At 42.5% G+C, this 26,751-nt stretch overlaps 1 protein-coding gene across 17 annotated transcripts in view; it reads left to right on the forward strand.

Annotated features, from left to right (window-relative positions):
* Nucleotides 1–25,925, forward strand: part of ABLIM1 (actin binding LIM protein 1) — a 182,923-nt gene extending 156,998 nt beyond the window's left edge. For 2 of the 17 annotated variants that reach the window (XM_019555625.1, XM_019555627.1), the window contains 11 exons: nt 702–806; nt 2,777–2,824; nt 5,203–5,343; nt 8,472–8,563; nt 8,668–8,773; nt 11,341–11,402; nt 11,900–11,960; nt 17,336–17,343; nt 19,295–19,369; nt 23,625–23,705; nt 25,608–25,752. In XM_019555625.1, the coding sequence (XP_019411170.1) occupies nt 702–806; nt 2,777–2,824; nt 5,203–5,343; nt 8,472–8,563; nt 8,668–8,773; nt 11,341–11,402; nt 11,900–11,960; nt 17,336–17,343; nt 19,295–19,369; nt 23,625–23,705; nt 25,608–25,721 (893 nt within the window). In that variant the 3' untranslated portion in view covers nt 25,722–25,752. Of the gene's footprint in view, nt 1–701; nt 807–2,776; nt 2,825–5,196; nt 5,344–8,468; nt 8,564–8,667; nt 8,774–11,340; nt 11,403–11,899; nt 11,961–17,335; nt 17,344–19,294; nt 19,370–23,624; nt 23,706–25,607 lie in introns of all 17 variants that reach the window. The other 15 variants (XM_019555632.1, XM_019555636.1, XM_019555630.1 and 12 more) reach the window with 12 other exon arrangements.
* The last annotated feature ends 826 nt before the right edge of the window (nt 25,926–26,751 follow it).

A 26,751-nucleotide genomic window follows, 5' to 3' on the forward strand; every position in this document is an offset into this window, starting at 1 on the left:
TATGACCCCAGCTGACTTCCTGCCCTTTGGGCGGGGGGCTGGACTCGATGATCTCCCGAGGTCCCTTCCAGCCCTGATGTCTATGAAATAAATCTATAAAATGTTGAGACATTGAAATCCAAGATGGCTAAAGGTTATGTAGGGAAGAAGGTAATTTGTAGCAGATTATTTGTAGGGAACAAATTTGCCTTCAGGTGGGGTGGGTGGCCTAACAGCGCTTTCCGTTCTCTTAACATCTGTGACCCTTTGATGTAGGGAACTATACATCTGCCTCTTCCCACTTAGAAATGGGTTTTCACATCAACTGCTCTCCCACATGCCTGTGACTAACCGAAAATGCCAGCCTCGATACTAAACCATTGCCAAGTAACCAGCCATTTCTCTCCCGCACCCTGCCCATCTAACCACTGGCCTGCCAGTGCACCACTCCTGCCTGCATGCCACCAGTATGAACGTGTGCTGCTTTGAACTCCGATGCCGGCCCAAATGGGAACCCTTGTCTCTGCAGGAACATTGAAAGGCAGACGTCGCCCCATGCTAGCCACGGCTGATTGTTGTTTGCGTTTTTCTTTTTGGTTGAAATGTCTCTCGCTCCCTCGAGTTTTTGAGTTCGCCGTCTTTGGGTTGAGTTTGGGTTATGCTTTGCTTTGTGACCGCTCTCCCTTTTTCTCATTTTGTTTTCTCCACTCTTCTCATTGGAGGCAATGAGCCGTCCAGCGGTCGGAACTCCCCTGTCCCTTATCGGCCAGACAGCCGCCCTCTAACTCCAACTTACGCTCAGGCCCCTAAACATTTCCATGTTCCAGGTAGGAGCTGGCACTGTGTGTGTCTTGGTGTCCTGTCGCAGTGTAGAATGTAGCCTTTGTAACCTCTGTCTTGTCTCCATTATTTCACGCTGTTTTTATCTGAGGTTTGCACGCAGTCCGATTTCAATTGCCTGCCTCTGAGCTTTGCTGAGAGGAGCATTGTACAGAGGGATGGAGGGTCCCTTTCTTGCCCGGTCAGTCAAGTCTCTCAGCATGAGGATGCCATATGGTTCAGTTCAGTTAGTGGAGAGCATGATGGATGTTGGGGCCTGATTCTTCTCATTAGCTTGTTACCCAAGTAATGCCGCCCAGCTGAGAGGAGTGATTTACACTGGTGGACAGAACCAGAGAATCAAGCCTTGAGCATTTATGATGCACTCTAGTAACAGTTAATTCAAACTTTACTCTTTATTGTCACGTCTGACACCTCCTTGGTCAGACGTGACAAAACCAAACCATTTTAATTTAGGTTGTAGGGTTTTTTTAATTGAATGGGGAAATTTCTTTTGCATAATAGCATGTCTTTCCCAGAGCTGCAAAGATGCAAATAAGTCAGTGTGCCCTTTTTGCAAGGGAAATTCTTCGTTGTAAGAAATACAGGCCACTTTACAGTCTCTGAAAAGGTCTTCTGTTACCATTTTCTATGTTGATGACATGGAAGTAGGTATCCGTAGGCATAGTTTTCCAGATTAGGCAGGTGTGAAGATATGGCACGATGATATGGCATGACTTAGCTGTCCTAGCAGTGTTTACAGTCATTTGCTATTCAAGTAGAGGCAATGGGCCAGTAGCAGCAATAAAATGCCTCAATGTCTCTGTGAGCTCTGAATTTGCCTATTCAGCGAGAGATGGAGAGTGTAGTCACATAGGAATTATTCTTACCCTCATTTTCATAGATTTCTAGGGCTTGCTTTCCCTCACATCACAGATAAAGTTGTCCCCATTAGCACGTCAATAGGACACATTATATGCACTGTGTACTTTTAAAATATATTTGTGACACTTGACCAGAAACTAGATAATACAGCAGTGAACTGGTTAGTTTGCAATGCAAATTCCCAGCACCTAAGACAACTCAGGCTTATAACAGGATTCTGATCCTTGGTTTTTCATTAATTTGGGGCTCTTTATTTGGGAAGAACGTAGAAGGTATTCCTTCAGCCCCTTTTCTTGTTTCAGACCTAGTATTTAGTAAAAATTTAGTTTAAATTCTTCAAAATGTACTGTAGAAATCCTGTATAAGAGCTCTGGGATTTGCCACTAAAGTCTAATGCATAAGGGTGTGTGCTATGTGGTATCTCTTGCAAAAAAATACATTTCTATTTGTCCTTTTGGGGCTTGATATTAGGACCATACTAGGTAGCATTTCTTAGAGTATTCCTGTGGCCCAGTGCAGTCTTGTAGTTGACTTTTAAAATATGCATGTCCAATGGATTTTAATAGAAATTGTGAAATAGAAACTATGAAACTATGTACCTTCACTGCATTGTTCCACACTCAATCCATCCCCTAGGTTGGAAGGGAAATTGAGCTCTTACGGCTGAAGCTCAATTTCTTATGAAAGTCATTTGAGGTTGTTTTCCCCCAAATTACTTACGTGTCACTACTGATATATCTTTGACTATTGATATATCTTTGTTGCTTCCATTTCTTCTCTAACCCTTATCCCACTAATCAATTTCTAAATATTCAAATGAGTGGGTCATGAGTTTGGTTCATCAACATGTTGCAGAATAAATGCCAATGAATTTCATGCCCCATGTCTGTGACTTTTCACCTGTTTGTGTATTTTCTGTTCTGTGAGTAGCCCAGCTCTGTGTAATGCTAGAGTTAGCTTTCTGGCTTCTTCTTGTGCTAAGTCCTTAGTTTGATTTATCTAGTGGTTTAATGTCATGATTTTTCTTTTTTTTTTTTTTTCATAGCTGAACTGATCCTTGTATATTCACACCTTTTTTTTTTTAATTCTACAGATCAAGGGGTCAACATTTACAGAAAACCACCCATCTACAAACAGCATGGTAAACCTTCTTTCCTCTCTATGTTTCTAAGTAGGAAACGCTACTCAATTAAATCTACACAGCACAGGATAAAAAACACTAATTAAAAATGAGAATTTCTTATTTAAAAACAGCTCAATTGTTCAAGCAGTTAGGTAATTACATCTTTGAAAAAAAATGTAATTTGCCCAATGTAGATGGCTTGGGTGAAGTCTGTAGCAACACTCCCTTTGACCTAAACAGGACAAGGATTTCACTCTGTGCCTTTAACATGATGCATATACCCTAGCTGTGTCTCATGGCTTTGAGTTTACTTTTCCAGACTAAAGAAATTCATCATGGTAAGATTAATTTGTCATTTTTCAATATGGTGAAACAGATCTTGTTCCTTTTGTTTTGGGTAAATAAAGCACGCCCTTAGTTACCACATTAAATGTACAGATGGTGATTAGCAAGCTAGTATTCCAAATGCATATTTGCTTAAGGAGCTAGGAATATTTGTAATTTTTTAAGATTTTGCAAGTGACATATCTCTGGTGGGGGCTGATTTGACTGTCAAAGCCAGTGAAGGACCTTGGATAGCAAAGTCTGTTTATTTTCCCAGTGTCCTGTTACAGAAGTTGGTTCATACCAGTGATATTCTAATTTCCTTCCAGGTTGGCATTGTTTCTGCATATGCCATAACAATGGTATGAGCAGCTAGTTGACTTGCCGCGGCCTTATGCTATGGAGCATGGTCTTTGTTATTACTGAACATATTCCTCTTTCTTGTAAATTCAGCACTGTTGATAGGATTAGCCTTTTTTTATTTTGGTGAAGGGCACCGTCCTGTTCCTTTTGAGGGTTTTTCATTAGCTTGTGGAGACCTTTCACTCAACATAATTTCTTTCTGACATTAAGCAGCAAAAGACCAGTAACCATAGGTGTTAGATGAGTAGCCAGTGGAGAGTAACAGAGTTCATAATGAGGAAAAAAAACTGTGAAGGTTCCTATGATGGATTGAGAAGTAAGAGTTTCACAGAAAAACACTGCTGTCGATGTAGGTCATCTTTTGTTAATTTTTCTTTTTGTTTTTTACCCATTTGCTTGTTTAAATTTTTTTAATGTTATTTTTATTTGTTTTTTATGGTTTTATTGTGTCTTCTCACCCTCCCATTAACATGAGAATGTTTAACTACTGACCTCACCAATTCTAATCCGTAAGTACTGATCGAAGTCATGCTTTTGTAATCCCCAAGCAGCTACCCCACATTTTGTGTGTGCTTATACGTAGAACCTCCTCTATTTTAAAAATTTCTAACATTCTCAGTAAACACTAATACTGATGTTACCCGAATAGCCTGAAGGGTTGGGGTGGGCTGTTCCCATTAATTTTAATGGGAAAAGGCTAGCCCAGTCTCTCGTGTTACTTAGATAATCTCAAGCCAAAGTGCTGAACATTAAGAAGGTAAAGCTGAAATGAATCGGTTCTTTAAACATTTCCTTGTTTTCTTGTAGCAGATGTCGTTTGTTGAAAAGAGGTCCAAGAGTGCTGTCTCTAATTTGATAATCTAATACAAAATGAATTGATTCAGGCGAACATTTAGCATATTAAGAGATAATTAGGCTGTCATAATACAAAGTAAATCATATTGAATTTTTCTGGTCCGTTGTCATCAGGTGAAACTCATAGTGTGCATCTCCATATTTTAAAACACTTTAAAGATTTTCACCCAGACTTCATTCTTAAGTTCATGCCGTGCTGCTGAGAGAAGATTCTGGGTTTCCTTTGGAGTACATGATAACTTTTGTTTCCTGGAGACTGCACATGCTGAGTTGGTCTGGATGGAGTTTACTATTTATAATAAACTCAGACCTGCTTTAGTCACTGCTGAGCAGTGAATTAGTACATGCAGCATAGACGGTCCAGTGATAGATGCATTTGTTTATTTGCTGTAAATTCCTTTGACCCTACAATTTTTTTTACAAAGGGATAGGAGATATTTTTAAATGTAGTACATTTCAAATTAGTACAACTCCACTGAACTTTCCTTTTATTATTGCTCAAAAGGGAAGGGAACCCATGCACTGAACTCTTCATTAATGATCAGCTATCATCATAAGATAGCGTCACATACTGCTTGCTATATGTGCTTGCATTCTCTTTGTCTAAGAATTCGAAGAGTGCTATTCTAATAAAATCCAGGGTTTTGTGTGGGGTCTGCTTATATTTGATTCTAAGACATTAATAAGGGGAAGAGTTTAGTTTGCTGCAATTTGGAACAAGAAAGGCAAAGAACAGCGCATATACTTCAAAACTGATGGTTATACTCTATAAAATGTTGCCAAAGTAAGGAAAGCCATGACATTGATAGAGGTTGTAACATAGCTAAGTTCCCCTGATTGCCATCTAGATGCAGCTGCTTTGGCAGCACAGAGCAAGTCCTCCGAGGATATCATCAAGTCCTCCAAGTTCCCAGCAGCCCATGCGCCAGCACCCAACGAGATACCAAAGATTGAGACGGACCACTGGCCAGGTCCTCCCTCCCTTGCGGCCGTAGGTATGCAAAAAGAGGAAGTATCTAAGTGATGTGGATTTAAGAGGTACAACTAAATGACTCAGACTTGTCTTGAAACTGTAATCTCTTGGGGTCAGGAAATCTGTCTGCCTGTGTTTGTTCACCATCTAGTACAATGAGGCCTGGGTCCAATTTGATCTCTGGGCACTCCTGTACCACAAATGTTTAATCAAGGAAAAAGGTTTGACAAAAGAGCATTGACACTCTTAACACAGATGTTAATCTAGAGAGGAAATACATACATTTCCTGTACAAATGCTTACGGACAGAGTGACTTCTTGAAAATATCACAGAAGCCTGACTTCTTTCAGTTATTACTTATTTCATCTTCAAATTGTATGTTAGCAGCAGAGATATAGCAGTGGATGTCATTTCTTGGACCACAGAGCCTTTTCCGGTGGCATGGAGCACCGTGGTCCAGTTCAGGCCACATCAAGGCGTGTTTTCTGTCCACCCCATTACCACAGAATATATATACATATTTGTTTTCTTCCACAGTGTTATGTCTTGGGTTTCTCATATATCGTGTTTTCTTTGAACCACATACACAATCCTATTTTGTTTTAGTATTGTATCTGTTGTCTTATCTGTGCCTGTGCTGAGTCCCATCGGAAGAGAAGTGCACGCCTAACTTAAATGTTCCAGGGATGAACAGACACTTGAATGCAATTATGTCATGAAATCATCTCCCCAGCACAGTGGGTCCTCAGCCGTTGCTTCTGTTTTCTGTTGAAGAACTTAACACTTGTCATATGCTAGTACATTCGGTGTAACAATCTGGAGACCTCTGCCAGGGTTTAGAAGCTCGTTGGTGGACAATGAGGCGAGCTATCTGAAGCAGAGAACATCAGCTGTCTGGCAGTGTCCCCTGAATTCTAGCTGAAACTTCACAACCCTGAAAATCAAATTGGTAACACCTGGGTATATTCAATTTTCTTGATAATAACAGTGGTAATAACACCCCAATAAATTCTCACAGTGGGAAGATCCATGATCCCCCAGTCAACAGCCTCCTGGCAGTGGACTGCACCGTGATGCTGCTGTATTTTGTACGGTGGCTCTCAAGTGGCTTCATTTTTCTTAACAATGTAGTCATGGCATTGAACACTGTAGTGGCCAAAATGCCCCTGAAGCTATTTTATATTCAGAAATAAGTATGACCTTTACTTATTAATGTGCATGGTTAAAAATCAAATGCATTAGGCCAAAGCATTTAGTTTGGTCACCTGATTTCACTGAGGACCCTGCTACATGTTCAAATTAAAGCCAGATAGAAACCAGCTATAGCGTTATTGCACCGTTTCCAAGCACTAACTTTATAGCTGGTTGACTCTCTTTATAGCAGGATAGTCATTTTTACCATGCAGTAATTACTTTTCATATGTGGCTGGTCTAAATGTATTGTACCAGTTAATTGTGCGATAATGACTTTACATTTGGGGCTGATTTTACCTTGCATGTGTGACTGGTCTAAATTTAGTGGTTAATCTGGTTGTGTGATTAACCAGATATTTGTGTAACATATGTAGCAGGGCCCTGAATCTGGTATTTTGTTCACAGAGCTAAGCTAAACATTACAATAAAAAAATACACCTGTTCCAACTATTGTGCAAAAAGCAAAGGGCTGTATATGTAGCACTTAGAGAATTTAATCTCTATAACCTCTTAACTATTTCCACACTAGCAGCAGTGTTACAATTTCTTGCATCGCATTATATTCCATGTAAATATCCAAACGCCAGGGCCGGCAACCTGCGGCCCAGCCTGCAGAGGGACAGAGAGATTCAGTTCAGCCTACGGAAGTGCAGGGCACCACCTTAGAAGGTGCTAACCACCTACCCGGCTGGGGTATGGCTCACCCACCCTCCTCCTCCTCCCTGCACCGTGCAGTGCTCTGTCCCTGAATTCTCTCCCCACAGCCCTTGTGCATTACTCCAGCCCTGCCTGTTCTGTGCTGAGGGCTGCTCTTTTGTTCTCATGCTCCCTCACCCTTGCTGCTTAATTCGTCATTGCCCATTGCTGGGGATGGGAATTGGTGGCACTTGGTGGCATTGCAAGTGTTGCCTGAGCCGGGGCTGATTGAAAAAATGACTGAGTACATGAGGAGATGGCCTTTGAAGAGAGAATACACCTGGCACCAATATTGTTGCATCCAGTGTGTTCACTAAAATAGTCTCACCCTCACTAAGCCGATTCCATGTACAGGAAGTACATTTACACACAGGAAAATGCACAAAAGTAAAGATGAATTCAGGTGAGACTTTAAAATGCATTGAATCGATGGAGGATTATTCTCGCTCAGAAGTAAAGTGATCTTCATTCACTTTAGCATAATCAGAGGTGTTAATTTGACTGATCTTATTTCACTTTGAAACTGATGGGAACCAAACTGAAATAAGGCTACTTTATTTCTGAAGTGTATCCACATAGGATTTTAATGCAATGTAATTCCTCCTTAAAATAGTTGTTCAGAGTAATTGCCTTAGGTGGCCAATGTAGACAAGTCCCAAGTATAAATGACAATGAGGATATTTGTTCTTGACTATTTATGCATGTAACAGTACTCTTCGGTGACCCTTCTCCAGACAGTTGGCTCTTGGCTTCTTAGTAGGCCCTGATACGTCACTGCTGTTCAACTTTGGTTCACTTGTACATGTTCCAATGACTCTGAAGCTTTGGGCTGTTCCAGACACCAGTCCTGCAGTTGTGTAACTAGGGAATCTCCAGCCATGTTGCTAGTTAACTGGATTTTGGAACGGCCTAAAGGGAGCATGTGCATGGGAGATTGTGCACACTGTTGTGTCTGGCCAAAGTGGTTTTTTTTTTTTTTAACATCTGGTACAGTTGCCTAACAGTTTGGAAACCCATGTTCTATTTAACAATTTGCTGACTTTAGCGTGAAGCCAAAAGAATGAGAGGAGTGGGTGGGACTGGCTGTTTTCACTTCTTAGTGTGGATCTTGAAAATGTCTGGAGGCCACAGGCAAACTTGACTTACATTGTTCAGCAAAGCAGCAAGCTAACTAGTACTTTGTAGTAATACTAAGATCTTGAAGGTGTAGTGGACCTGATGTGAGAAGCTCTCTCTGTACTGTGGTTTTATGGAAGCAGGCGCTGACATGAGACGCAGATCAAGCGGCAGAGAGGAAGAGGATGAGGAGCTACAGAGACGTCGACAGCTACAGGAGGAGCAGCTCATGAAGGTTGTTAATGACCCCATCTTAAATACTTTGTCAGAGTCTTCAATAGCCTCTGGAATGGACAATGATATTTTCATTACATATATATTTTCTCTTCTCATTTATAGCTCAACTCGGGGCTGGGACAGTTAATATTAAAAGAAGAAATGGAAAAGGAGACCCGTGATAGGCCATCCCTTTCTGCCAGTCGTTATGACTCTCCAGTGAATTCATGTAAGCAGCAAAACTGAAATCTAGCTGTAAATGGCTGTCAGTGGTCTGTGGTGGCCTGGGCAATGTATACCTGGATATTGCTTTAAGTCCTAAAAACCCTTTGGCTTCTTAAACTTAAGAGAAATGTCAAGTTGAGGACATTAGAAGAAATTTCTTGGAGAATTGGCCACGTATACATAGTGAGTGATGCAAAGCCAAGGAACTGGAACTGTTGCAAACTATTAAATTACAACAGACTAAACATCCACCTTGCCTAACCTTGATCTTAGCCTTTTAGCCTTTCCCACATGACAGGAGGAAATCAGCAGTGTCTTTAGGGGCAGGGCAGCACCTGACAAAGAGCATAGCAAGTCCTTGTCAGTCTTCTCAGCTAGCATCTTAGTTGGACATACAGCATTCCAGAGAAAAGGCAAAAGTATCATCTCCACTTAGCTGGTGGCTTACAGAAAAGTCAACAGTGCAGCCAAAAGTGAATCATCCATAGTGCTTTTTTTGTTTTTAAACTTTAATACATCTCTGTAGCCTTCCCAGAACTCTGAGGATTACCCTTTGTGGGTTTCTGTCTCTCTTCACCCTCAGGACTTTGCAGCTCAACATCTGCAGCTCAATATCTTGCTTCAGGCCAAGAAAGAGCAGGAACAACTCTCGGTGGAGTTTGGCATTTGTCATTACTGAGTCATCCAAAGGGATGGCTGCAAGCAAAATGAGACTCTCTCATCTTTCTCGGGCAGCGTGTTCTGTCTCTACAGCTCTTCCAGCCCACTGTATTATCAGGGAGAGAAGGGCCAGCCTTGGACGTAAAATCCCTCTGTCACCTTTTTGAGACCTGGAGTCTCTCTAGTAATGTCAGGACTTATGAATGTTCATTAATGATGCACCTGGCAGGAATGCCACCTTAGTGCCAGCCATGCCATGCCTTTCTGCACAGTTACATCAGTGCCAATCCACAGCACCTCTTCCTCGTGTGAATTGCTGCTCAAACTCATTCATGCTCTTTTTTCAAAGCCCCTTATCTTCTCATGTTCCTCATGTCCTTCGTCCCACGTCACCTGTGCCAAAATACATTGTCTTGACCTGGAGATTACAAGGGCAGCAAGTCTAGTTGAAAGAATATGTCCAGGAGCGTGAGAAGGAACGCTCCTTGTGCAAAGGGGAAAAAAGAGGTTTAATTGTGGAAAATGAGTAACACCATCAACTGTGGAAATGCAGCTGTAACACCATAATAGTCTTTAGTAGTAGCTACGAGTATGCATAGCCAGAATTACACAGTTACAATTGAAAGTCATAAAAATGCCTTTATGCCTCTGCATTTTCTGGTCTCAGCTAGAATATTAGGCAGAAGCTCCACAAGGCAGCCTAGTTCCTTGTCGTTTCACACCACTCCTAATCGGGTAAGTTACCCATATGCAATTTTGAGATAACTTTGGATCTGAAGGTTTGATCACGCCAAGCCCCAAACCTATTGAGATTCAACCATTACTATTCACTTGGATCTTGATCCTGATGAAATGAATGGCAGAACCTCAGAGTGCAGCTGTGTAGGACCAAGCTCAAGTTTTTTTTTTCCCCTTTTGGGATATTACAATTGAGGAATCAAACTGCAAACTGTGCTAGGTTTCCCGGTCTCCATTTCAAATTTGCTTAAGCTTCAGTTTCAGCTGGGAGTTTCATGATTGTTGTGACAGTTGCAATAAAGAGAATATAGAGATGAAACTCATTAGATTTCAGGGGACGTGACAAGACACTACAAGGCGTTGTACTATGTGAGGAATTGCCTGTGGCAGTTTAACATGGACCCACCCAGTCCAGCAATAGTAAGTGGATTTTCCTGCCTCTTGTTGCTGTTTTTAATCACATGAAGCTGCACAAATGATGTAAGCAGTAACTAGGCCAGTGGTCCTCAACCTTGGTAGATTCAAGGCACCCCTCAGAAAATGCCAGCTCTTAGCTTTCATTGGTTTTTTGACTACAGGAAAATAAAAGAGCAGTTCTTCTGTTGCAAAAGAACTCGGAAAGACCACCACGGGGCAGAATGTTTTTGACTCCTATTTGACATCTCTGGGTGAATCATTTAGGTGTCTGCACACCTAACAGTACTAATACTGTATTGGTACCCTTTAAAGGATTTCGTGGCACCCTAAGGTGCTGCAGCACCCTGTTTGAGACTCACTGAGCTAAGCAAGCCTTGATTTCTTGCCAAATTCTGAACTATGCAGAGGGGTCCTGATTTTACTTGAAGACTCCCTGTCAAAACAGTTGGAGACTTGCTTGAATTTTCCCTGCTGCAGCTATTCAACTCAGTGCCACTCCCTGATGACCTCCGTTCATGATGCCACAGATGAGATGATATATTAGCTTAGGGAACAATTGTGGGGTCATAACCCTTTGGCCTATGGGGCACAGATAAGGACATGTTGATTGGTTGTATACATCTTTGGCTCTGTCAGTCATGTTTGTAGACTTTGGTCGCTAAAGACCCTAATTGATTCTCACAATGTTGAGATTTTCACTTTTCCAGAGCATTTGTAATGTTTTAATAAGAGATTTTTCTCCTCTCGATTCCACAGCACACGCTGCGGCCTCCAAGACCTCCTCTCTTCCTGGCTATGGAAGAAATGGACTGCACAGGGTAAGATGCCAGCAGTGGGGAGAAGCAGAAGTTGGCATTAATGTACAGTTCAGAGAATTTTTTTTCTTCTTGATGCCATATCATTTCTTTAAATTTGACCGGTCTCATTTATTAAATCTAGCACAAGTAAAACAACTCTCATCTTTCCTTCCCGCAACTGGATTCTGTCACAGATTGTGTAAACTGCAAACAAAACCTGTAAGCGCAAATAGTACAAATCTAAAGCAAGTTGTTATGCAAGACAAAAGTGGCATGCTCACGAAACATGCCTAGGGACCTGCTCAAATAGCAGTTTCGTGATTTTTATGGAAACGGCGAAAGACAGCAGTTTCCTCAATTTTGTACAGAATCATCAGGAAAGAAAAACTTAATAAAAATAAAATGCTGGTTTCCCAATGGGATCGGCCCACAAAATCACCCGTCTGCTGCCTCAATCTTAGTAGTTCCCTAAACATGACCTGTGTACCCACACCTCTGTCTCTGCTTTCCTATCACAGCCGGTGTCTACAGATTTTGGTCAGTACAACAGCTATGGTGACGTGAGCAGTGGTGGTCGAGGTAAGGTGAAGGCATTTTTTCATACGCTGCTTCTGTCCCTGAGTGTGCCGTGATGCTCATGTTGGTTTCTACTCTTCCATTTGAAGAGTATAGACATGGCTGGTCTTGGGCCTGTTCACAGCACTTTACCCCTGGCTGCACTTTTTAAGCTAGTATTTTTGTTTGATCTTCCTTATAGTTCTTATTCTCATTTATAGCAAGGCATGGATCTGGCACTAGTGTAAATGGAGTTAGGCCATATGGATGCACTCAAGGATGTGCACAGTTCTGCTCTCCTCTTGGTACTTATTCACAAATGATAAACCCTAGACGTTCTGGTCTGAAAGGCCGTGAGCTCGGCAGTTAAGTGCCAGGTAAACTAGGAGCGCGAAGCCCAGCTCTGCCTCTGGCTTGTTATGCGACTTAGCTAGGTAATGTGTTTTGTCCAGTGTCTCATTTTCCCCTTTTGGCACGGTGAGCATGCAAATAGTTATGTTCAGGCAAAGTAGAGGCTTTGTTTCTGCGGGGAGCAGCATGCAATGTATAAGTCGAAAGGTCTTTTTGCAGAGCACTTTCTGATCTGCTACTGAGATATGCAGTCTCATTTTTTGAGCGTACAAGTGCATCTGGGATTTGAATGGGCTGTTTTAAAAATGAAACCAGCTGTGTAAAAGCAACACCCTTCTTTCAGATTCATTCCTAAAATTCAGGATTGTAAGGTATTAAGATTGCATATATAGGTTCTGAGTTTGATCTCCCCTGTACTGGTTTTATTCAGGACTCCATCATAACCAGTAACCCTCCTGACAGCAAGATAAGGGCTGTTCATAGGTGTCAATCACATGTAGTACTTCCAGCTTACGTTAGAGGTTGTACTGGTTCTGGTAATACAGATTCCCAAGCCCAGAGTGACAAAAGACATCAAGAGAGGAGTGAGCCTTCTCTAAGGGATGAGAAATGCTTTACAACTTTTAAAACATATTTGAACGTCCACTTTTGTGGGCCACCCAAGTGGCTTTGGACCTAGGGCTGCCACGTGACATCCCTCACTCCTTAAATTTGCAGCTATCAAAGCTCTCCTAGCAGTACTGGAGATTAGATTTCCTAGAATTACCTTTCTGGGCCAGGAAGAGAGTCCCATACAATCCTCCTCAGCCAAGGGAAGCTGCTTTAATCTGGGGAATTGAGAAGGGGAAGCGGAAATGAGTGCTTTTTTCTGCTTTTCCTATATGATTTTACCTTCCCTTGCAAATGGGTGTGTGGAAAATAAAGTGATTAATTTTGAATAAAGTTTATGTTCACGTGTGTTTAAAGCCTGGTAGTTACTCATGTGTCGCATGGGTTAGAGGCCCTAGTGGACTCGTTGCATCTTCTTTTGAGGAGGAGATAATGAGGTTATTCTGGTGCTTGCATAGGACTGCTAACTCACTTGGCCAGTGTGCAGTACGGCGCTCCAGAAAACATCATACCATACGCTGCTGGTAACTCTCTGTCTACGAGCTCCCATTGAGCTGCGCTCCTCCAGAGGTGGTACAAGACGCCTCCCCACATGTTTTCATGACGCAGACACTGTTCGATTGTTCTGTAGGTGTTTGTGGCTGGTCATTGTGGGTGTTGTGATCTGCTCACAAAACGCATGATTATACTTGTGGTGTAGGCTTAGACTGGAATATGAACCTAGCCCTCTTCACATGACAGCTGGATTTGCTCAACCATCTTATGTTGTTTATTTGGCTTACTCCCCTGATATTTTTCCAAAAAATTTTAAGGTTGATCTTAAGGTCTTAGTACCTGGGATTTCTTAATTTCCTCTCTGGCAAGCAGGGAATCTCTTATAATAACCTTCAGTGCATTCAAGCAGAAATGATGGCCCTGTGGGTGTGAACCACTACTCTAAAGCAGGGGTGCACAGTCCCCAGTCCTTGGGCCAGATCCAGTTGTCCAGCCCACAGGAGTCTCCATGGTCCCCTGGTTATGGCCCTTCATGCTGGATTGGGTGTACAAGGCATCCTGGAGCACAGTCCTGGCACATAGGGCCTAAGGGTAGTGTAGGGCCCCAGAGTCCGTCCCCAGTGGGTGGGGGCAGCAGCCCAGTCCCAACGCACAGAGGCAGCACTGGACCCCAGGGCCTGATCCTGGGGGGGGAGGCGGGGGGCACGCTGTCACAGCACAGAGTCTGATCCTACCCACAGACCAGCCCTGTACCATTTTTCTGGCAGGCATAGCCAAAATGGTGAGCATCACTGCTCTAAAGGTTCAGGAGGGCAGGATCCTAATGGACTAGTTGTGTGCACAGATGAAGCCTTTGAGTTTCCAGTGAGCTAGCCCAGAACTGCAAAGTAGATCCAGTATTTCAGTTTGACCTAATGAATGAGTCACTGAGAAATGAGTCTGCAGGGGTCTCTTCTCTGAGCCTCACCTGGATTAAACAATAGAAAGCCTGTATTTGTTCCCTTCTTTCTGACTTGCACTGTTGTTTATTATGCAAGCCAGAACAAGAATAACTGCTATGTTTTAATAGACATGATATTACTGGGCATGTGCACGCACACACACATACACATTATATAAGGACAGAGAGAGAGAGGGAGAGTGTTGCTACAAGGAAGCCAAATGGCAACTTCTGTATATGTAAAAAGTTATAGGAATAGTCCAATGTATGTACATGCATCAGCATATTAATTGCTATAGACACGATTATATGGTAATACAGCTAGAGGTGGACAGTTTGTCTTAAACATCACAGTTAGTTTAGGGAACACTCTTCCACCTTCATATGACATTTTCCCACTGCATTTAAGAGACGGTTTATACTGGTTATTCAACTGTCCAGTATAAGAAGACATTGCCCAGTGTACAGCTTAGCAGCTGCATGCTGCAGTGCTGGTGTTAAGGTGCACAACACAAGGACTATAGTTATTTATTGTAGATTTTGCTCTGCAGTGAATTTACTCCCTAGTGGGCGTGTCTACATGAGATGTTTACTGTGGAGTTGTCTACTTAGCACTGCAGTAAGCTACTTGGTGTCTACAAGTGTGGCCCTATTAGACCACAAGAAACTAATAAACTCACTCAGATTAGTACTTGTAAATACAAGTATTATCCTGCTGTGGAGTTTTTCTGTGCACAGCAACACACAGGTAGATGCTGACCTGACTAGCTGGGGCATGAGGGTGCTTCAGTGCAGGGGCTACCTACTGACTAGCCCCACACTGGAGCACCCTTGTGCCCAAGGCAGCCCCTTTGCAGCACACTGAGTTGGGTTGGACCAGCCTCGGGCTACCAGGCTGGCAGGGGACACCCACCCGCCCCTGGTCCCCTGCCAGCCAGGCTGCCCAAAACATGCTGCAGTCCCAGGTGCACATGTAAATGTGGTGCGCAGGAGCAGTAAACGCTGGTGTGATATACATCAGAGCATATTGCTGCACATGAATGTGTCCCTGTACATGCGCCCAGTAAGGACCAACCATGTATCCAGCTGCCTGCCATAGGTGCTAGTATAGCACCTGATCATTAGGTAGAGGAGGAGACAGTTTACATCGAGCAAACTGCCCCCTGCGGATAAAATTGTTGAGGAGACTGGACACATTCTGCATACTAAAATTAATGCACATTCTTCAAGGGGTAACTTTACTCTGGATCAGAGTGATTTACTCTGCAGTAGGCACGTGTGTCACATGCCCCCTCCACTTTTACTAGGTAATAAAGTCAGTTTGTTGCCTAGGAAATGCCTCGTGTGTTTGCACTTTTAATTAATATTTGGAAAATGGCTGAAGACTCTTGGATGAAGAGCCTCATTCAGATTCAGAAAACTGTGGTGCATGATGCCACTGTCTCTTTGCGAGCCAAGACTAGCATTACAGAGGCTCAGGTAGAAACGGGAATGGTCAATTGAGTGGCATAAGGGGCAGAAGGATAGTCATGTAGTGAGCAGAGCAGAGTTTATCTTAGGAAGAAGGAAGGCCAGTGCACAAAGCAGGGATGACTGAATCGTGCTATAGGAAAGAGTTTAGGAGAGGTACGGGTAAGAGGAAGGGACCTTCTTTTTAATGTGTAGAGTTATGTTGGGCACAAATCTTTGAATGAAACTGCCCTTTCTTTTTAAAAGAGACCCAACCCTTCTAGAAGCCTGGATCCTTTCACCGAACAGGGAAAGATGAGACTTTTGTGATCAGTTCAGATATTTGCTGAACTGGTTTCTCTGTCCTTAATTACAATCTCTCCTTTTAGGAGGTTGTAATTTATCTTGCAAAAGCAGCTTGAGCTGAAAGGTATTATCAGGAGTCTTTAACCATGTACAGGCCTGAGGGAGGGAAGCGCCAGACTCCTCGTAGCTTCCACTTCGATACCCCACCCAGAGGCTGTGCCTGTACTACTCATTCAGCAGAGGGAGCTAAACAGTTTTTATCAGAGATTTGCTTTGTCAGAATTAATTTTTCAAAAATTCAGATTATTTTAAATGTTGTTATCATTTGAAATTTTAAAATTTTGAGTAGATTGGAATTATTTTAATGAATCACATTGTTTCAAAATGAGTGTCTTGTGGCCAATTTAAAGCAAGATTTCATAGCTTGGGGATACCGGGAGAAACTGCATTAAAATAAACAATGGGGACCAGTCCGTGTATGGGACAAGCAACACTGAAGGTGCCAGTAGGAGCCCTTTGATATCTAACTGGTGGGAACTTGCTGTACTTGCAAAAAAGAAATAACATTTTGATGATGTATTTTAAATAATAATTTACACTTGTAGTGATGGATATTACTCTAATTGACCTACAAGAAATGTGTGTCTACTATCTGCACCACAGCTCTTGGTATGCTGTAGTATAAACATGTAAAACTCCTCTACACAGGAAAATTGTACAGATTCAAGTCATGTGGTTCAGATTGCAGTGATTTAACTGAATCCGTTTTTAAAGCTACATTGTTAAATTAGCTTTCTTGCTTCCTCATAAAGGATAAAACCTTCAGCGCCAAGCCCTTTTTTTTTTAAACATTTCCAACTGCTTCAGTAGAAGTTGGATCTGGCCTTTGGAGTCAAGCACATCCAAAAAAAATTGAATTTCTCCCCAAATGTCATAGTGCATCAGAGCCAACTACAGTGCTATAGTTTGCGTGGCAGGAGGAGACAGTTTATGCTTAATTATAAAATAATACAAGGCAGGTGACAAAAGTTCCTAATGCCATTTAGGGAATTGCAGCTAATAACCTTCAGACATTTCTACAAAGGATTAATTGGACCAGAGTGATGAACAGTGAGTCGGGGTTTGCCGGAGGCTGCAAAATGATCTCATTTTGCTTAGGATGAGAAACTGATACTTCTGTGGAGTGCGATCAATCCAGGCTCCTTTGCTGTCTGATGCTGATGAGATTTTTTTCTTTTTTTCTTTTCAGATTTCCAGGTAGAGTATGGGTTTTCACCACTCAACTGACAGCAGAGCTAAGAACACCCCCTCATACTCAAATCTGAATTTCTGCTACAGGAAAGGGTTTCTTACGACATTTTTGTTTCAGTTTATCTGCATGCTTAAGCATAATCAATGAGGTAGCCGTTTATCCACAAGGAACAGGCACAGCTCAGTTACTTCCTGACACCATCCCAGAGCTGGGTGAGGAGGCCCGAACGCCAATTCTGTGACCAGCGTGGTGATGTTAATGGAACGAAAATTATCTCCAGTAATTCCTTTTTGGCATCTTAGCATGGGATTTCCCTCTGCTTGTCTGGTCCCAACCAAAGAGAAGGGTAGAGACAGCCCTCTTCATTCTGGGGGTGCCCGTTTTAAACCGTAAGCGCTGAATTCGCCCTTTTTGTCTGTGGCTGCCAATGTGGAATTGACCCTCCAGCCAAGAAGGTTGGGAAGTGGTCTTCTGTGATGCCATCACCATCGCTTCCCTGGAAGTAGGTGCTCTGCCCTTCTCCTCCAGGTTGCCACTGAAAATTGTTGCCAGTGCTTATTTTAATGAATGTCCACTAGGCAGTTAGGACCCCAGCAGAAATGGCCCTCACCTGGGTTGGCATCTAGGCACTACCACAATGCAGATGCTAAATAATATTAATAAATAGTTTAAATACATGGACAGATGTATTATGCAGCATATCAAAGACACTGCTTAGCAGCAAGAGGATGATCAAATGTATTTATGTTATCCTCTTGCATTATCCTTGAAGTGTGGTTCTGCTCTGAACAGAAACTGTGTAGAAGTGGCACCCGTTTATACAATAGAGCTGTCTCTATGGGAAGTCATAGTCAAATCCATTGGTTTTAATGACAAAAATAAACTGCTTAGACTTTTGGACATTAACCCAGTGCACTTGCCCTGCCAGCATGTTAGATGCATGCTAGTCTTCCTGGTGCCTCTGCAGCAGAATTAACCATCATACTCCCAATTAAAGGACTAGTCAGGGAGTGCAGAGATGGACTTTGGTGGGAGTTTATTGAGGCCTAAAGTTTCAATCTTTTGTACCTGTACACATCCAAGGAAGGCTTGCGCAGGTGTCAGGAAGGGTATCATGGAGACGCAGGAGACTCGAATGTAAGGGAAGCTTTGTAATAAGGCTGACAAGGCTGTTCTTTCCACGCAAAATGGGAAGAACCCAGACCGACTTCCAGGTCTAGGTGGCGTTTCCACTGTCAACACTTGGAAGAAGAGACTGTTTACTGGTAAACTGAACCCATCACAAGCAGTAGTTATTTATGAGGAAAAATTACTTAAGCAGAAATGTGTGGTGCCATTTTTTACAGTTGCTTTGTCAGAGCAAAGCAACACTAGCACTGTCCCAGTGACTAATGTATTTGCTAATTTGCTACTGAACAAGGGAATCTTTAAAGCCAAACATCCAGTGAAATTCAGCTGTCTATCTCCGATACCTTACAGGATAAGACATGTAGGGAATGACTGTGACATTTGTAAGTAGTAAGCTAGTCCAGCGGTTTCAGAGTGTCCCAGAATGGGGTTATGTGGGCTATGAGTTCAGATTTCAAGCTGCACACCCACAGAAGAAGCATGTGCAGCTTTTGAGGCACAAGAGGTCCTGTCACTGTTTAGGGACTTCTGGTGGGCTATGGACTAGTGTTGAAGGGCTCCACAGAGAGCTGTGTGTGATCCCACATAGCTGACACTACCTTATAGCCCATGAGGGAGGGAAACGAGCTGGGAGCTCCTGCAGCTCACATTGGCAAAATGCTAAGCAATAGTAATGATGGCATTCTGTAGAGCAAAGTTAAACATAAGGACCTAGGGGAGGTTTGAGGGTAAATTCACCTCTGTTTTCATCATTACATGAGTGCCTTTACCCTGTGTGTGTGTGCGTGTGTAACCTGTGTGTCTGATGTGTACCTGTATCCGATGCAGTCCCTCCCGGATGGTCATGTCCCTGGAATGAGAATGGACAGAGGAGTGTCTATGCCTAACATGTTGGAACCAAAGGCAAGTGCAGACATTATTCACTTTCCTTTGAGACAGTGAAGGTTTGACTGTAATGCAGATGAGAGATCATAGAAAATGTCTTGACTCTCTGGTGTTTGCCTTTGCTACACCCCAGTCAGTTTGCTCCTGCTTTTGCCAAACTTCTCCCTCTGCTCTGGTCCTTGCCTTGAGTAGCTATGCCTCCTGTCTGCACCGCGATAGGGCAAGCAGAGCCACAAGCCTTGACATGTCAAAGGCTCTTCTAGGGATAAACCGAAGATGCTCAAAGTGTTTGAGCCACACCACATGCAGCTGATCCTCTCTCCAATGTAGCTGCCACCTTCATAGAACCAAAAGAGTAGAAAACTACCGAGCATAACCCTGGAGAGAGACAACTCCAGATGGGCAGTTTCAGCTGTAATGAGGCAGTATCAGCCGCAGAGCACTCGTGGGCAGGCAACGCTAGCAGATTATTAAAGGCATTTAGGTATGTACACGTATATTCTGATGGTTTAGAAAACAAGTCTCATCATCATGACTGCTAGGCCTCTGCTCACTGCATTTCAGATGTCCATGCAGTATAATAAAGTGCAATTATGCACATGAGGAGTTGATTTTCCTGACTAAGGGTAATGTGCGTGTCTGAAGTCCTCCCATTTTAAATAGCAGCTGCATGCAAAAGAGCTGAGTTCTAAGAATCTCTTTGTTCCAATTCCATTTAAATAAGAGAATGAGCCCAGAGGTGAATATGAAAATATTATTTTCAAGAGCAGTTGAGAGACAGTGTCATGGGACTGCAGATGTACTGGACTGCCGTGAGCATGCCGCATATAATGAATGATTTGGCCTCGCTACCTGTCTAATCGGCAAAAGCATTGTGTGATCACCAAGAGACTCCCATGTGATCCTTTGGCCTGCATCTACTTAACACACAAACATTTAGACTAATACATCTTCATCAAAACATGGCTTTTCTCGATATGAAAATGAAACACAGCCACTGCAACCGACTGTTGTAGTTACCATGTGTAGATTGCACACAGCTCATACCATAACTTGGATTTTCTGGTAAAACACAAAGGAAGCAAATATTCTCAGTTTAGGTGTTCTCCTCTTAAAAATTGCAGAAAGAAAACTATTAGGACATAATAGGAATCATGGTTCATATGAAATTAAACGGGAGTTGGGCCTCTCAGTACAGTTATTCCCAAAAACACGTGGCACCATCCAGAATCAGCTCTGGCCAAAACTGGCACTAGCAATAAGGTCTCAGTAAAAAAGGGCAAAGATTTAAGCAGCTCTAAAGGTTGAACTGCACTCCCAGCCCTCAAGTCATTGGGTGGCCACTTCTCCCAAACTCTGAGGGCAGAGTCTCAGTCTTACTAGGCTTGAGAAGTGAAGCTGTTGGGTTGTGTGTCTTTAGGGAACCTTGTAATGCTTCTGCCCATGCAGTCCATGTTCTGATGATCAGTAAAACACCTAAACTATCTCTACTGTATGGGCCTTTTAAGTGTGCAATGGTGCCTGGGTCCCCTGCTATAGACATGGCTCTATTGAGAGAAGAGGTTTTTTTGCTGCTACTTACCCAGTTCCTGTGAATGGGAGAGTTTGACTTCTGCTAGAAGAGCTGAATTTAGACTGGAGGTGTTCCCATCATTGCTACATCTGCTACAGGTTGTAATCTTTCCACACCCCTGTCTGACACAGTTTTGCCAGCTGGACTTCACAGTGCAGACAAGGGCTTAGTTCTCCAGTGCTGTTATTAATTCAGGCACTTTTCATCAGCTTTAAGTTTGCTCTTGGATGGAGGGAAAAAAAGAGATTCTTAGTACATTGGTTGAGAAAGAGTCATTACTGTACCATATTTCATGATACTCTACCACTCTGGGTAAATGCATTTGGGACTGGAACAAGCAGTTCATGTTAATGATCAGAGCGGGGCCTGTATTCTCTGCGTTCTTCCACTGCTGGCTTGCCTGTTTCTGCTGGTTTTACGACAGTCTTAAGGTTCAGTATTTCTGCTTTTAGGTTGAAGAGCAGCTTTTGTAAACAAAAATTGCTTTTCCTGTTCTCAATAAATTATACCAGAATTTAACCCTAGGTTTAGAAGCTTCATTATACATGAACATTTAAGTAAACTATATACAGTCTAGCTTGGGGCCATTCTCATCTCCTCAGATGCTACTTATCCATTCTAATGATTTCTGAGATGCAGTATAATTCCTTACTGCCACCAGTGCTGTCGCTGGACCTAGTCAACTTATTTAAAATGAATGTTTTAAAAGTTTTTTGGGTAGCAAATTCTGTCATTTTCCTAATGGAAAAAATCTTGCTGATGTAAAACTTTGGGTTTTGTTGACATTTAAAAGTATTGGCCTAAATATTTGGTTCTGTGAATTGCCCTGGCTCCATTAATTTAAAGTACCTAGGATATGCCCCAATACCAACGAAGAAACTGGAAAATAAAAATCAGTGCATTTCAGAACATCCAAAACTATCAAAAGGTCCCTCAAAAGGAGGACAGAATTTGTGCATCCTATAGAACCTGGAGTTATGAACAATGCTGTGTTGTGAATTTCTAAATATGAAATATGCTTTTGACCTCACAGCTTGGATTTAAACTTTTCCTGAGGTCACTGTGGTGGTTCTGTTATGACAAGTTACATTTTAGTTTTATCTAATTCTGTATACTGTGGTTGTTTTTAGCATAGAACATGAACAATGTAACTCCTAAGGTATAACGTAGAACCAAATGTACAATTATAAGAATGACAGAGTCTATTAAGAACCATATCTTACAAATCAGTATGTAAGTCCACCTTCTTTAAAATATTAATTACAATAAACTCAGTGGTATGTTCACGGATGGCTGAATCTTATTTCTTGTGCCTTTAAAGTTTTTTTAAATAGTGACAATGGAACGAACGTTTTAGTGAAACAGTAAAACTCAAATGTTAGCTGTGACGTTCTCCCTTCTCATGGCATTAAGCATATTAAAGACTTCTGATGTTTTTGCCTCTGCAATAAAGGGTTGGTGGTCTCGGTCCTGGTCCCATTGGGCAAATATCCAAGTCACTAAAATAACTACTACAACTGGCCATAAAGGCCAATACAGTTTCCTCTGAAGTCTGTAGAAAGACTTGCGTTGACTTTGGAGGTAGCTGGGTCAGGACTTAACCAGGGACCTGTTACTGTGCTCAGTGAACTAACTGTTAGACATTTCATTACTGCAGTTATCGTCTCTCTGGGTCATTGCAGAGGCTAGGCATGATTGTAAGGCTGTGATTCAGACACCTTATGTAAAGGACCAAATCGTATGGGTTTCTTTCTCCAGAGTATCATTTAGATTGTGTTAGTTTAATTTGGGAAGAGTTGGCAAAAAAGATGTTACTTCAAGTCTTTTCATTTTAGAAACATGGGATTAAATCTGTCCAAGCCAATAGGGGGAAAAAAAGCACAATTGTCCCTAACCTCTGAAATGCATTATGGCCAGACATCTGGTCTGCATAATACCTGGATATTCAGTACAATATAAATAAAAATAGAGAAAACATTTAACAGGCGATTTAATGGATGTTTGCCATATTAAAAACCATAAAGACTTGTAATGTAAAAATCTAGCTACAGGAATATCTGAAATCCATCATTCTGTGTCAGGTTCAAATTTACTATGGGAACCTGTGTAAGGTCTGTAATAATCTGAAACACATGAAGAAAAGGTACCTGATGAATTTCATTCAAGGCAGTCATCCTACATGGTAACTAAACTATTTGTTAAGGCAAACTTTTTTGAGTGTATTTCAAGTGGTTGATGTTTGTTTGGTACAATAGATGTATTTTCTTTTTTCCTCGTAGATGTACAAGTTATGGCAAGCTTCAAACATGCTTATAAATAATTCGTTTTTGCCTTAATGAACTCTGTGTTGACTCATCAAAGGGCAAAAGGTTGACCAGATATGCAACTGTACTTTATGGTTGAACACAAATGTGTACTATACCTTGCATAACAGATAATAGGAAGTGTGAAGCACAAACCCTCCCCCAAATCAGTCTAAAAGTATGCTAAATCTGTAAAATTTGGTACAGTTTGCTTTTGGTATAAAATTAGCTCAAACTAGACTATACTTTCAGGATCTTAAATAAGCTGTTCTTAAGGTTTTTTAGTTTCTTTTCAAGAATCCTATTTGTGTGGTTATTATAAGAAGAATATATGAATATTCTGTGCTCTAGAATATAAATATATCTCTTTCCCCCCCTCTTTATACACTGTTAACAGATTTATCCATATGAAGTGCTCATGGTGACCAACAGAGGACGAAATAAAATACTAAGAGACGTGGACAGAACCAGGCTTGAGGTAAGAGAAGTCAATTCCTAAGTAAACTTTCAGCCAAGGTTTCTTGTTGCTCGCTTGAAAGATCAAATGTAGATGTCTGGGCCCTGGGTTACAGGAAGAAGCGTTCACAGGAATGCCTCACATAGCAATCAGGGGTGTTGGTTGTGGCCTTGCTTGGTCTAGGGACATAAGCAGACATGGATCTTTGGGTAAATCTGATATCTTCTATTAGACCAACTAAAATAGTTGGAAAAATTCTGCTTTGCAAGCTTTCAGGTACAAAGACCCTTCTTCAGGCAGACAAAGCGTTTGCAGTTGTTCTGTGCTGTTCCTGGATGGGCTAGAAGCCAGAAGCCAGTGTGCAAGTAGTATGCACATAGCAACCGTGATTTGCAAGGAAGAAGGATTGAGGAGGTGGCCAGAAGGGTGTTGAATACAGTCCCTGTTCCAAATCTGCATGTAGGAGTTAGTGTGAACGCACCTTGATGGAGCTGCTCCAGTTCTCATCGTGCATTCTCAATCCATGTTGCATTTGCTTGTTTTACAGCTGTCGGACTAACCCTGTCCGGACAGTAGTCTAGCAGGTTCTGCATTGTGTCTCTGGTGGAAGCCAGGCTCGGATGCTTCAGGGACTCCACCATGGACATTTATGGAATAACCCGCAGAAGTTTCTTGCTAACACTTTTCAATTAGTGGTTGACCCACATCTAGAAGAAGGAGGGTTGATGTTGCTGCTTCCAAACAACAATTGCTTGTGAATGCGCATGACAGAGATAGTGAGATAGTTGGAGAGATACCCAGATAGTGGGGTGGCTGTTTTTGCATTTTTTTTAAATTCCAGAAATCTATAGGCATAACTCTGCCCTTTATTACATTCGTGCATCTAGAAGACCTTCCACCCGTTCTCAGCACTTGCTGAGCAAGAAACCTGTCTAGTGCCTAGAAGGAACAGGGGGCTTGGCTCAGGGATATGCAGGGACATCACTCCCTCAAAAGAGGAAGGGAAGCTGAGTTGTTAGGTGCTTTCTCAGGGGTGGGCAGAGGCCAGATCGGGCCCATGGTGGACTCCATTTCCAGCAGCCCCTGCCCATGTTGCAGCAGCTGGTTTCCAGGGAGCCAGGGCACAGCTGCATTCTGCTCTGCCCCAGCTCCGGACCATCCTGCCCCGGCCCCGAAGCAGCTGTCTGCCCAGCTGCATGCCCTGCCAGCACTGGTGGGGCCAGTGTCCTTGGAAACCCTGGCCCTGTGCTGTCACATCCTCCCCCCATTTGTGGGGTCTGCATGGAAGCTGACCGCAGCAACGTGGGCAGGGGCCCCTGGGAAATGGAGTCCAGCCTCTGGCCCGATCCAACATTTTGCCCACCCCTGTGCTTTCTTCTCATGCAGAACATACTCCCTTGGTGCCACCCACTCTCATGAACCTGGGGACCTCCTTTCCGGAGACTTTTTAAGCACCTTTTGCCTCAGCTTTTCCCTTTGCAAAATGGGGATAGTAGAGTGGCCCCATGAGGGGTTTTGGAAGTTTAATTGATGGGAACCACAGTGGGGAACGAATGGGACTGGAAGAGAGGAGTCCTGGGCTCTCTGCCCACTTCTCAAGATGACCTGGTGGTTAACCTGGAGCAAGGTACAGCCCTTCTCTAATTAAGCCTCATTCTGGGGTTAATGATATAGCAACCTCATTTGTAAAGTGCCTTGAGATACACTGAGGAAAAGCCATGTGGAAGAGTTGAGGCTTGGTCCATCGGTGATGGATCAGAATTTGGATAACTTTTCTGAGCAAGCGTTGTTATTCCAGTAATGAATGCCCCATGACGTCAAGCCCCTCAGATTATCGCCAGAGCTGGCTTGGCCTGTTTGCCAGTTTGTCCTCTAGCATCTTCTTAGCTAGAACTGATCCTTGTCTTTTCTTCTTCTCTTCAGCGCCACCTAGCCCCTGAGGTTTTCCAGGAAATCTTTGGCATGACGATACAGGAGTTTGACAAGTTACCTCTGTGGAGACGCAACAACATGAAGAAAAAAGCAAAACTCTTTTGAGCTATCCACAGCCGTGTCCCCTTAGCCAACCAACAGCCAATGCATAGGATAACATGCTGTATAGTCTCAACTCCATCTGGAGAGGAGCCACTCCTTCACAAAAAGGGAAAACCTGATAAGGACACTTGCATTCGTAGCGATTGGGCCAACGCGAACACTTGCCAATGGGGGCGGGGGGGAGACATTTCTGTGTTCAGAAAACTCGACAGTAGTTTTCACATGTATAAACTTTTTACATGATGTTGTATAACACAATAGGAAGCTGCTCTTTTCTCCTCCACAATAAGATTCCCTTTATTTTTTTTTTTGTCTATAATACAATGGATTTAATTGCTTCAGCCAGAAAGTGCCCTTAGGATGCTTAGTAAACTCAAGTAGCTGTAATCACTCCAATAATTGAAACGATATATGTATCTATATCTAGATATAGATGTAGATATATATGTATGTGTGTGCGTATCTATATATATTCTATAGGTAAGGAGAAATCCTGTATATCCATACAATGACAGAAATCTCTTTTTTTGCACAACTGTTCCTTAATTGGGACTTTTTTCAAATGGCATATTCCTCTTGTGATTCCAACCAGTGAGGCAGGCAGACTGCTCTGTTTTGCTGCATACCAACCAAATTATTGGCAAACAAACTCCCCGCTTGTCCTTGTATATATTTGCTAGGGTATCAGTAGTGAATTGCTGTGTTTGTTGTCTAATCTTCCCTCCTCCACACTTTCTGCTTCAATTAATGTGGCTTGGGCTTAGCCAGTCATTTAAGTAACGGGAATGGTGGAGAAGTAGCAGTTTTCCTGTTGTGTGGTCTGGGGTTTGGGATGGGAATAAGTAAAGTGTTTAAAGAAAAAAAGATTCTTCTCAAATATGCCCTGGTTCACCCCCACTGAATATGGGCCAAATTCCCTGCTAGGAAAAATAACTTCCAGGGAGTTGAAGTGATTGATACCAGCAGAGAATTTGAATCCTGTGCAAGCAGATGCAATTTAACTGCTCTTGTGTGAAAAGATGCAATCTTGCAG

This window comes from Crocodylus porosus, unplaced genomic scaffold, assembly GCF_001723895.1.
Source record: "Crocodylus porosus isolate Cpor-Errol unplaced genomic scaffold, CroPor_comp1, whole genome shotgun sequence".
Taxonomy (NCBI): domain Eukaryota; kingdom Metazoa; phylum Chordata; order Crocodylia; family Crocodylidae; genus Crocodylus; species Crocodylus porosus.